The 13,125-nt window shown below is 35.3% G+C and overlaps 1 protein-coding gene across 3 annotated transcripts in view; it reads right to left on the bottom strand.

The window, feature by feature from the left end:
* The window catches only part of CEP350 (centrosomal protein 350), a 162,694-nt gene that overhangs the window by 22,861 nt on the left and 126,708 nt on the right, over positions 1–13,125 (bottom strand). For all 3 annotated transcript variants that reach the window (XM_059875815.1, XM_010813497.4, XM_059875816.1), the window contains 3 exons: positions 10,438–10,649; positions 8,245–8,389; positions 726–886 (listed from right to left, as the gene is read on the bottom strand). In XM_059875815.1, coding sequence (XP_059731798.1) covers positions 726–886; positions 8,245–8,389; positions 10,438–10,649 — 518 coding nt within the window. The remainder of the gene's footprint in view (positions 1–725; positions 887–8,244; positions 8,390–10,437; positions 10,650–13,125) is intronic.

Below are 13,125 nucleotides of genomic sequence, written 5' to 3'. Positions count from 1 at the left end.
GGCAAGCAAGATTTATGAAAAAAGAAATCAATGGGATCTGATAACTGAATGAATAGGAAAAAACAGAATGAGAAAGATATAAAAACTATAAAGTAATTAGCCCCCAATTAAATAAATTAATTTTAAAAATATTCAGAGGAATTTTCAGTAAAACCTTCTGTGCCCACATGCTTTTAAAGCTAAAAACAAAACAAACAAACAAAAACCAGGTTTCCAGAGTTGGGTAGAATCAAATCAGGGAAGGCTGCTAGAGTTTGGAAGGAAACTCAAGTTTAAAGTTATCTTTAGGAGCTATTCAAATAGTACAAAGAATCATACTAATAAGCTGGGTGGCATGAAACACCATTCTGCAAAAAAAAAAAAAAAAACCCAAAGAAAAGAAAAGGCAGTTAACAGTTTCAATAGCCAGGATTATTTATCTAATGGTTCTTTCCTTAAGATGACATGGATATCAAGCTTACTTTCATAGGCCTAATCTTTCCTCTTTGGGGAAAAAACTCATTTTAATACTTTTACTATTTACTTTAATACTTGATATTATAATATTTAACATTTTAATATTTAATGCTTCAAGCAAGAGTTTGTTCAGACACGTCAGTTTCTTTGTTTTTAAAGTTAGGTTAAAATGTGGCACAAAACTAATATTGAAAATTTTTAATCTATCACTTTTTTAATGCTTAAAACATTTCTGGCTTCATGTTTGCACTAGCCTTCTTATATCTAACCTCCAATTGTTTGATCAGACTGGCTTCTTGGGCTTTGAGTCTTTCCTTTTGCCTTTTTTTCTGTTCCTTCTTTAGTTGGTCCACAACTGATTTTCTTTTCCGCAGCTCATCCTTCAGGGCTCTGATTCTACCTTCAATGTCACTCTGGTCAGATGTAGTTTCTGAAAGAGATATAAAACCTTTTAATGTCATTAAAAAAAATAAATTCAGTAACTGTTAATAGAAAGCACCAATGTAAAGTTAATCTAACATTTAAAATTTTAGATTCAGAAAAAAATTATTGGTGATTTCCATCCTTTCTCCTAAATCTCTATGCAGGGGTGGGTGTGTGTCTTCCTGTTTATTTTCACCTTCTAATTGTGCTATTTTGAAACTGCAAATAAAGTTTGCAAATCTGAAGATACTCTGTCTTGATAAGTAGCTGGAAGTAGAAAAACTTTTGGTTAGCGGAATTTGGACATTCTTTAAGGATTTATTTCCTGGTAACAGGATAGCCATACTTAACTGTACCTCCTCTTGGTTATTAATAGATAGTTTGATAGTTTTAAAGTCATACTAAAATCAAACTAGAATTTTACCATTTGAAATTGATTGTGAGTCATCAGCTAATGGCTTAATATTATAAAAGGAGAGAGAAAAATTATAAAGAAATATACTTTGTGATAACCTTTGGAAGCTCTTAAAACATTTAAAATAATGAAATAAAGCTATGGTTCAATCTTATTTTCTTCCCAACAATTTAGACACATACATGCATACATACAAAGTAGATGTTTAGTCACAGCAAAATCATGAAAAAGACATTTCATTGTAAGCATCACACAAATCTTATAAAAATAAGCATCATTAGGACTTCCCTGGTGGTCTAGTGGCTACGACTTGTGCTTCCAGTGCAGGGGGCCCAGGTTCAATCCCTGGTCAGGGAACTAGATCCCATGTGCTGTTCACATGTGGCAACTAAAGATCCAGCATGCCACAACTGAGACCCGGCACAGTCAAATGAACACTACTGACAATAAAATAAGCATCATTTAAAAACAGCTTATTTCACTACACATGGAAATTACACAGAAAAAAAATGACATCTCCTCCTTGAATCACACCATGGTGTCATTTCCACACGCTAATGATGAGTGAGGCATTTAATAGTCTTTTAAGAGAAATACTATTATATACAACTTGAAGACTTAGATGCACATTATAACATTACATCATAAACACCCAGGTTTTTTTTTTTTTTTTTAAGCACTTCAGATTAAATTGCAAAGAACTAATCACAGAATTTATTTTGAAAAGTCCTTTTTTTGCAATGTGATCTAAATAATTAGAAATAATGACATCTAAGTTCCTGCTACTTTAGTCTCCTGACTTAAGGTGCATTAGGAAAATTATACCCCAAAAAAAAAAAAAAGGAAAATTATACCCATCTTATGCCAGTAGTGCCATCAGACTGAGCCCTGAGTGAATAGCGAAGTTCACTATTTACTGATCAACACTAATAAAATGAAGCAATAATAAAGGTCATTTTTAGCTTAGAATCTACTACTGGTAATTAGTAAGGTGTCTGTCACTTAATGATTTCTAGAACTGATGTGAAAATTAAATAAGATACATAAAGCATGTAGCACAGTACTTGGACTACTATAAAAAGCTCAATAAACAGTGGTAGTATTAGTACACATAAAACATTTTTATGTAGCCATATTTTATGTAACATATTTTTTGGTTTAAACCTAAAAAAGGTGGTGGTAAGGAGACAGCAACTGAGTATCTTCCTCTTGTTCTCCTTTAATTTCTGAAGAAAATAATAAATTCATTTTATTTATTTTTGGCTTAATTTATCGATTTTATTTATATATATTTTATTGAAGTACAGTTGACTTACAATGTTTCAGGTACACAGCAAGGTGATTCAGTTATACATATACACATATATTATTTTTCAGATTATTTTCCATTATAGGCTATTACAAGATATTGACTATAGCTCCCTGTGCTATACAGTAAATCTTTGTTGAATATCTATTTTTTAAAATTAGAAATCTAGCATTCTATTCATACTAAGTCAAACAAGTTGAGTCAAATGTCATACGTTTTTTAGTTAGGCAATATTACTTATATATAGGTATACAAAAACTTTTCTACTACGCTTGATAAAGGCTTGAGAAAGAATATCACAAAAAAGAGAAGATGGAGAAATTGGAAAACATAAACTAAGTGAAACGGGGGCACTGAATATGAAATGAAAAAATGAAACGAACTAGATGAAAGTAAAAGAGCATCATGTAAGTCCAGTTGTTTTTAAACACAGTTGCTCATGAGAAACGTATCTGGAGCTTTGGGAGAAAAAAAGCAGATCTGGGCATTTGATTTTTCAAAACATTCCAAGATAATCTGATATGCATTTGGATTTTAAAAAGTGATTACAGGTTTTTCTATTAAATGGTAGTTTTGATGATACAGAATTCAATTATTTTTCTGTTGAAACAATCATGATACAATGGTATTAAGTGAGTAATAGTTGCATAATCACAATAATAAAAGATGTTTATCAGTTTTCACAATCAATAGCCAGACAAAAAATAAAAGGTAATTACAACTGCAAGCCATAATGGGAATATGATTAATCTAATAATATAAAATAATTACATACAATCTGGGGGGTTAAGTAGAGTGATGTGGTAAGTGCAAATGCACCAACCACAAGACACAGACTGGCTGAGCAGATGAAAACATGTCCATGTATGCACTTCCACTTACCACATCACTCTACTTAACCCCCCAGATTGTAATTATTTTATATTACTAGATTAATCATATTCCCATTATGGCTTACAGTTGTAATGATCCTATTACCATTTTCTTAATTGTTTCAGATTCATTTTCTGTAGGTCTTTTCCTTCTCCTGTGTTTCTTGCTTAGAGAAATTCCTTTAGCATTTGTTGTAAAGCTGGTTTGGTGGTGCTGAATTCTCTTACTTCTGCTTGTCTGGAAAGCTTTTTGATTCCTCCATTAAATCTGAATAACAGTCTCGCTGGGTAAAGTATTCTTGGTTGCAGCTTCTTCCCCTTAATCTCTTTAAATATATCATGCCATTCCCTTCTGGCATGTAGAGTTTCTATTGAGAAATCAGCCGATAGCCTGATGGAGTTCCCCTGTATGTTACCTGTCGTTTTTCCCTTGTTGCTTTTAACATTTTATCTTGGTCTTTAATTTTTGTCAGTTTGATTAGTATGTGTCTTGGTGTGTTCCTCCTTGGGTTTATCCTGCCTGGGACTCTCTGTGCTTCCTGGACTTGATTGACTAGTTCCTTTCCTATGTTAGGGAAGTTTTCAGCTATTATCTCTTGAAATATTTTCTCAGGTCTTTTCTCTCTTCTCCTGGGACCCCTCTAATGTGAATGTTGGTGTGTTTAATGTTGTCCCGAGGTCTCTTAGGCTGTCTCCATTTTTTTCTTTTTTCTATATTCTGTTCTGCAGCAGTGACTTCCACCATTCTGTCCTCCCTCATTTATTTGTTCTTCTGCTTCAGTTATTCTGCTATGGATTCCTTCTAGTATATTATTCTTCTCTGTTTATTCTTTAGTTCTTCTATGTCTTTGGTAAACATTCCTTGCATCTTCTCCATTGTTTTCCCGAGACCCTGGATCGTCTTCACTATCATTATTCTGAGTTCTTTTTCTGGAAGGTTGCCTATTTCCACTTCACTTGGTTGTTTTTCTGGGGTTTTATCTTGTCCCTTCATCTGGGACATAACTTTCTGCTTTTTCATCCTGACTGACTTTCAGTAATGTGAGTTTTGTTTTAGCTGCTGTGGGACTGTTGATCTTGCTTCTTCTGTCTGCCCTCCGATGCAGGAGGCTAAGACGCTTGTGTAAGCTTCCTGATAGGAAGGACTGGCAGTGGGAAAATCTGAGCCTTGCTCAGTAAAACTTAACCCAGTTATCTGCTGATGGGTGGGGTTGCACTGGCAGTTGTTCGGCCTGAGGTCTATGGGCACTATGGCAGGGTTAATGGCGGCCTCCCAGAGGGCTTACACCAAGGGGGACTTTCCAGGACTGCTGCTGCCAGTGTCCCCTTCCCTGTGGTGAGCCCCTGCCAACCCATGACTCCACAGGAGACCTCCGACATTAGCAGGTAGTTTTGGTTCAGTCTTCTACAGGGTGACTGCTCTTTTCCTCTGGGTCTTGGTGTGTGCAAGATTTTGTTTGTGCATTCCAAGACTGGAGTCACTGTTTCCCCTGCTGCTGCTACTGCTGCTACGTGACTTCAGTCGTGTCCAACTCTGTGTGACCCCATAGACGGCAGCCCACCAGGCTGCCCCGTCCCTGGGATTCTCCAGCCAAGAACACTGGAGTGGGTTGCCATTTCCTTCTCCAATACATGAAAGTGAAAAGTGAAAGTGAAGTCGCTCTGTCGTGTCCGACCCTCAGCGACCCCATGGACTGCAGCCTACCAGGCTCCTCCGTCCATGGGATTTTCCAGGGAAGAGTATTGGAGTGGGGTGCCATTGCCTTCTCTGCTGTTTCCCCCAGTCCTGTGAAATTCCTATAATCAAATCCCACTGGCCTTCAAGGTCAGATTCCCTGGGGATTCTCAGCCCCTTTGTGGGATCCCCAGGCTGGGAAGCCTGATGTGGGGTTTAGAACCTTCACAACAGTGGGAGAACTTCTTTGCTACTATTGGTCTCCAGTTTTTGGGTCACCGACCTGGCAGGTATGGGAATTTGATTTTATTGTTATTGTGCCCCTCCTACCATCTCGCTATAGCTTCTTTGACTTTGGACGTACAGTATCTTTTTATGGTGGTTCTAGCATCCTCCTGTCAATGGCTGTTGAACATGCAATTTTGGTGTTCTCGCAGGAGACGAGTAGACGTCCTCTCAATTTGTTCTAGAGCTAAAAGGCTCTGAATCTTACTGGTAAGCTTTACGGTGATTTAATTAACAATTCTGAACAATAATTGGGGGGTAGGACTGCAAGTTGGGCTGAAAATTATAACCTTTCTAAAATGAAATATAAACCCCATACCTTTGAATCTGCTAAAGCTGTGTATTCTTTTAGCTTGATAAACTTTATGTGCTTCCAGAACTTGAGATGTTACTTTGATAAAATTTTATAGGAGACCACTATACTTCCTATAACTTTGCCTCCAAAATGATTATTTTAAATGAATATATTTTAAAAATTGGATATGTAAGCAGTGATCTTTTTAAATAAAAACATTTCTCAACTATAACTATGAAGATTTAACAGAGATGATGAGAAACTTTAAGTTCAGATGAAAGACCATGTGAAATGTTTACATTTTTAAGAAGTAAAGAAACCAAAGTTCTACAAGTGAAAGGTAAAAAGAGATCAAATAAAAGTCTATGACAGTGAATGGGAGTACATTTTCCACATGCCCAAATCTAATTCTACTATATAGTGTTTATCATCAATAATATCTAAAGGAACCTCTAGAAAAATATTTTTTTATCCAAGTAACTCTCTAGATCAATGTATTGTCTTTATGGAATTCTCTCCTACAGGTTTTTTTTGGAAGAAAGGGGATAGGGGAAATGACAGGAAAATGAGACTTCTGTTGGCTGAAATACATCAAGACAGAATAACCTGATGAACAGAATAACTTGATTAAAAATTAAGCTTCATTATTTGACACGTTGATTGTATTAATCTGGCTCATAACAAACTCTCCATCATGTAACTAAGAAAGGTATTATATAACTCCACTGCATTAACATTACCACTCCTATAAATACCACATATAATGAATAATGCTGTCATGAACAGGTAGATGGCATCTACAGCCTAGAAATCTCAGAGATATTTTTCTAAAACAGTTCTCATTTGAATATATTTTACCATTAAAATAATATCTTACAAATATTATTAATCCTTATTTTATAATTCATACAAGGATGATTAAGATACTATTTCATTGCTATAGATAAGAAAGAACATCAGTTATGGGAAGGAAACTTGAAGAAAGTCACCAGTAAGTAAAAGAGAAATAATGAGAATCCATATTTCCAAATATCAAGTTTATGTCCACGGAAAGCTTACTCCACTGGCAGTAAGCTTACTCCACTTTCCCCAGATTACATGAAAGCAAATATATACAAAAAATTAATCACTTTCAACAGATAAATATGACAGACAACATTCTTCAACTTCGATTACTGACTTGATTCAGTAATTTCACTTCTAAGAATTTATTCCTACTGAAATATTCAACAGGAATATAAATATAAATTCAAAGGGCTGCCAGGTGGCACAGTGGTAAAGAACCTGTCTGCCAACGAAGGAGACACAAGATATGCAGGTTCGATTCCTGAGTCAGAAAGTAGGAAACGGCAACCCACTCTAGTATTCTTGCCTGGAAAACTCCATGGACAGAGGAGCCTTGCCGCTACAGTCCATAGGGCTGCAAACAGTTGGACACGACTGAGAATGCACACATGTCATGTCATGTCATATATAAACGAAGATATTCATTATACCATTACTTGAAATTTTGAAAATTTAAAGAAAATCTACATGATTATCACCAGGGAAATGGTTATATTATGGTATATCTACCCTTTGAAATATTATGCAGTTATTCAAAGAATAAGTAAATATGGGCATAGGAAAAACCCAAGAGTTACTGTTGTTTAATAAAACATTGAAAGCAAAGGGGGTATAAAATAGGATCAAAGATAAAAAAAATGAGTAATATTTTTTACTTTTCCTTTACTAAATGTCTACTCTCAAAAGAAAATTGAAAATGAGCTCAAAAGACATACACTCGATATAGTATTAATCTTCCTCAGAATCCTACATAAACCAAGTTTTGTCTGTCTAGATATGTCTCCCAAGATCAATGCCTTGAAGTCTCTTAGAGTAGAGCCCGTTCATTCTTTCATAATCTACGTACAACTGGGATTTATAGTAGGATACAGGTTATGGGAAAATAATGAATGCTCCCTACTGCCATGTGCAGTCTCTACTTTTCCTTCCTTGAGACTTAATGCTGTCCTGCTCTACCACCTCCTGTTTCTCCTCATGGGCATCATTAAATCATTCAAGAAACATAATACCTACTATGTGCAATGCAAAGTACTGCTAGGGTCAGGAACATAAATTCTAGTAGAGGAGACCTGCTACTAGGTTGAATTAATGTGTTTTAAATTAATGTTTGATTAAATTTATGTGCTGTCTGGTATAACAAGTTAAAAGTGCAGAGCACTATAGGAACACATAAGCAGCACCTGTCACACACAAAAAATTTAACAAATGTCTGATGAATAAATGACTACTAATGTCTAAGAACATAACAATTTATCATGGTTTGTATAATGAGGCATATAAATTATCAAGGGAAAGCAAAGAATTATGTAATTCAATTTTGGCAAGGAAAAAGCCTTTACAAATGAAACAGAGTATAACATTTTACCAGTCACATAGACAGACAAAGCTTATTAAAGAGAAATGCAAACATACTACAAAGAAAACTAACTCCTTCCTTGTTACTCTTACCTGACTGTGTCATAGATAATGACTCATCTGACCAACTATAACAATGTTGATGGGACTTGACGGGCAGACGACCGTGTCCTCCAGTCCTATGACTTCCTTTGCTAGACTCTTGCTTTGACACAGACATGCAGCTCTTGGGAGGTGACTGTTTAAACAGAAATCAAATAAGAACTGTTCTGTGATACAATTATTAAACTCTATTTAAAATGTAAGATACTAACAAGTTAAAGGTAATATTTACAAAGAATTTTAAATAACTTCATGAAATAAAAAGTGAAAAAGTTTGCAAATTACACAAAAGATTTCAACTTTTTTAAGTATATGGAAAAAGTTATTTAAAAGCATGCTTTTAAAGATGTTTATGATAAACTATGAGTGGCTACTGAATCAGTGATATTTACCCCTTTATTTAACTTTAAAAATACTAAATATGGGTGTACAGATATCTCTTCAACATAGTGATTTTACTTCCTTCTGATACATATCCACAAGTGCATTTGCTGGATCATTGGTAGTTCTTCATCAATAGATAAATGAATAAAGAAAATGTGACATCCACCCCCCCACACACACACAAATACTATTCAGTCATTAAAAAAAAGAAAAAGGAAATCCTGTCATTTGAAACAACATGAATTGATCTTGAGGGCACTTAACTAAGTGAAGAAAGTCAGAGAGAGAAAGACAAATATTTTATGATTTTACTTGTATGTGGAATCCAGAAAAACTCCAACTCATAGAAAAAGAGATCAGATTTGTGGTCCCCAGAGGTGGGGAGTAGTGGGTAAGGAACTGGCTGAAGCTGGTCAAAAGGTATCAGTTTCCAGTTATAGGATATATAAGTACTGGGGATATAATGTACAACATGACGACTATATTTAACACTGCTACATGGTATGTTTGAAAGTTGCTAAAAGAGTAGACCCTAAAAATTCTCATCACAAGGAAAAAAATGTTTTTGTAACTATACAAGATGATGGATATTCACTAAACTTACTGTAGTGATCATTTCACAATATGTGTATGTCAAGTCATCATGCTGTACACTTTAAACTCATGCTGTACACTTTAAATTCACAGTGCTAAATGTCCATTATATGTCAATAAAACTGAAAAACATTTAATATGAAATAGGTACTATCTTTACGGAAGAAAAGAAGAAGATAGGAAAGGGGGGAGGGAAGAAAATAAGAGCATAAGAAGACTGCCCACACTAGATTATTTATCACAAAGGGAGTAATTTCTACCCTGGTATCAAGAGGAAGTGAATAAGCCTGATGTGGTTCCTAATTGTTATATCATCACTTCCTTTCCCTGCAATGGTGGGCAAGTTACTCAGTCTGCTAAGCTTCAGAGTGGGGCTTAAAACATTATCTAAAGAATTGCTATGAGGATAATCTACATAAGGCATTCAGCACACTACCTGGCACTTGACAAACACCCAATAAATATTACTTTTTATTATAAAAGTGACTTTAAGGCACACTAGCTTTGACTTTCTTATATGGTCTATTTCCAACTTAGGTGGATTCTTTTTTCAAACACAAAGTGGCTTTTACCAATGTTTTTGTTCACTTATAGTATTTAATATTATTACGCTAATCCTTCATACACATTATAAAATTAAGCTTAGAAAAAGCTAAATTTCTAGCTTAAGGTTTTACTAGACAGTTTTTTACTAAAGTATAGAATTAAGGGCAATGTGAAAAACCTCTTTATTCTGAAGTGACTATTATTCTAATTTAGAATCCATATCCATTTCAGATCTGCCTTAAAGAGATGAAACCACTACTATGATTAAGAAGTATAGAGCAGTCATTAACTAAATTATAGAAAAGGCACACTGGTATGGTTTAAGGTCTTATTGTTTCTATTATGTGACAAATCGCAGACTTTAATAAGAACTTGCCCCACACATTATCTTTATTAAAGACTTTAGAAGTTCCTATCTTTGTTTATTAAAAACTTCATAGCATATAATTTTATAAATGCCACTAAAGCTAAAATTCATATATTTATAAATTTTTAGGAGTCAATGAAAAGCTTTATTTCTATTCAAATGTCATGTACTATACATTACAGGTATGGGTCATAGTCAATGCTTCCTTAATAGCAAGAATATAAGTTAATAATATACCTTTCAGATAGGTTTTTTGTAAAGAACCTTTAAGATATAAATATATATTAACTTACATATTTACTAGGCGAGGTAGAAGATTCTAGTTCTTGTGAAAAAACCATGTCTTCAGTACGTATACTATGATCTGGACTCCCAGGATGCTCCTGAACTATAGACTCAGATGGTATATACTCAACAGCAGGGCTGCCCAATTCTTCTGGAATAGAGCTTTCACTGTGTAGCTGAGAGTAGGAAGGTACTGGAGATTCTGTTTCACTCACTATTTCTAGAAGAGAAGGTGAAAACAAGAAAAAGCACACAATCATAGTCAAGGGAAATGTTCATCTGTTAGACTTTACATTTGTTTTTAGCATGATTTCACTAGTTGCATTTAGATATATTTTTTAATCCCATCACTTAATGAATCACATTTACTGTTAACATCCTTAAGTCTAAGAATTTTGGCTGATCCAAACTGAGAGACATTATCTGTAACATAGAGTCAGCAATGATAATGATAACCTGAGTGTCTGTAAAGATGCAATTACAACTCGTATTTGTTAGGAAAATGGAAACATATGGAAATCAATCACTTTGGAAAGCAATTTGGGAGTATTTGGTAAACATGAAAAAACACTTTATGCTCTAGAGATTCTACTTCTAGGTATATATCCTAGAGAAATCTTGTATACATGCAGCAGGAGACATATACATGGTTATCAGCAGTGTTGTTGTAATAGTAAAAAACTAAGTAAAATGATGACAATTGCAGCAATGAAATTTTAAAAGACGCTTACTCCTTGGAAGGAAAGTTATGACCAACCTAGATAGCATATTGAAAAGCAGAGATATTACTTTGCCAACAAAGGTCTGTCTAGTCAAGGCTATGGTGTTTCCAGTGGTCATGTATGGATGTGAGAGTTGGACTGTGAAGAAAGCTGAGCGCCGAAGAATTGATGCTTTTGAACTGTGGTGTTGGAGAAGACTCTTGAGAGTCCCTTGGACTGCAAGGAGATCCAACCAGTCCATTCTAAAGGAGACCAGACCTGGGTGTTCAATTGGAAGGATTGATGTTGAGGCTGAAACTCCAATACTTTGGTCACCTCATGGGAAGAGCTGACTCATTGGAAAAGACCCTGATGCTGGGAAACACTGAGGGCAGGAGGAGAAGGGGACGACAGAGGATGAGATGGTTGGATGGCATCATTGACTCGATGGACATGGGTTTGGGTGGACTCCGGGAGTTGGTGATGGACAGGGAGGCCTGGCGCGCTGTGGTTCATGAGGCCGCAAAGAGTCGGACACGACTGAGTGACTGAACTGAACTGAAGTAAAATGAATAAATTGTGGTATATTTATAAACTGAAATGCTACACAGCAATACAAATGAATGAACTGTATGCATCGAGATATACTATGAATTTTACTCAGCACTTTTGGAACGTGTAGCACTATCCTTCCTCTGGAATTTCCTGTCCACTGTGGCCTCAGCTCTAAGAAAACAAATACTTTTGACAGTAAACAGAAAATTCTTGATATTATACTTGTATGATCTTAAGAATGTACACTGCTTTCATTCTGTCACCATGGATATAATGCCCCACAAGGATTAAGTTATACTTTGGCTCAATATCGATAAAATTTTATATCAGTTACTATTATTATCACCATGTGCTCAGTCATGTCAGACTTCTTGCGACCCCTTGGACTGTAGCCTGTCAGGCTCTTCTGTCCATGGGATTTCCCGGGCAAGAATACTGGAATGGGTTGCTATTTCCTTCTCAGGGGATCTTCCTGACCTGGGGATCAAACCCATATCCTGGCAGTCAAATCCTTTACCACTGAGCCACCTGAGAAGCCCAACAAAAGAAATACCTATACCCCAAAGAATGTTTTACTTTAATAAACATTTACAAAATTACATTTAATAAACTGCCTGTATATACCATATTTTGTTTATCTACTTATTTGTTGATAGCCACTTGGGTTTTTCATCATTTGGCTATTGTGAATAATGCTGCTATAAACATGGGTGTACAAATAGCTCTTTGAAAACTCGGTTTCAATTCTTTTTGGTATATATGTATATAAACCCAGAAGTGGAATATAGTAATTCTATTTTTAATTTTTTGAGGTACTGATATACCATTTCCATAATAGTTACAACTATTTTACATTCCCATCAGCACTGCACACAGGCACCAATTTCTCCAAATCCTTGTCAACATTTTTTTTTTGAGAATAGCTTTCCTAATAGATGTGAGTATGTATTTCACTGTATTCCTGACTTTTGAAGAGTTATATTTCAGTAGGAGTCTAGCAACATTTTTACGCTTTTAAAGAAATACGGACTATAGCAGAAAAACACTACAACTTTGTAAAATGTTTAATCTGTAGGTGTTGTCCAATATGGTAGCCATCAGCCTTATGTTGCCACTTAAATAGCAATTAAATTCAATTTCTCAGTTCTACCAGCTAAATTTCAAGTGCTCAATAGCCATTTAAAAAATCAGGCTTTTGAAAAGTCTCAAGAGCTCTTCCCTGAATAATATTTTATGTTTTATGAAAGAAAGATACATGGCTTAAACTCCTTAATGATGGACATCTGTCAGATTTCTTGGACCCCAAGCTTACTTTTAATCCCTCATTGATTATTTGATGATTTCCTGCCACATGAGTTCCTTGTCACCCAAGACAGAACCCAGAAAAGCCAATTGCCAGCTTCCTTGCTGGGCACTGGAACTTGGGCATTGAAACTAGGT

The sequence above is a fragment of the Bos taurus genome, chromosome 16 (assembly GCF_002263795.3).
Source record: "Bos taurus isolate L1 Dominette 01449 registration number 42190680 breed Hereford chromosome 16, ARS-UCD2.0, whole genome shotgun sequence".
Classification (NCBI taxonomy): domain Eukaryota; kingdom Metazoa; phylum Chordata; class Mammalia; order Artiodactyla; family Bovidae; genus Bos; species Bos taurus.
Note: the sequence above shows the minus strand (reverse complement) of the source record. Positions and strands in the feature narration are given on the sequence as shown.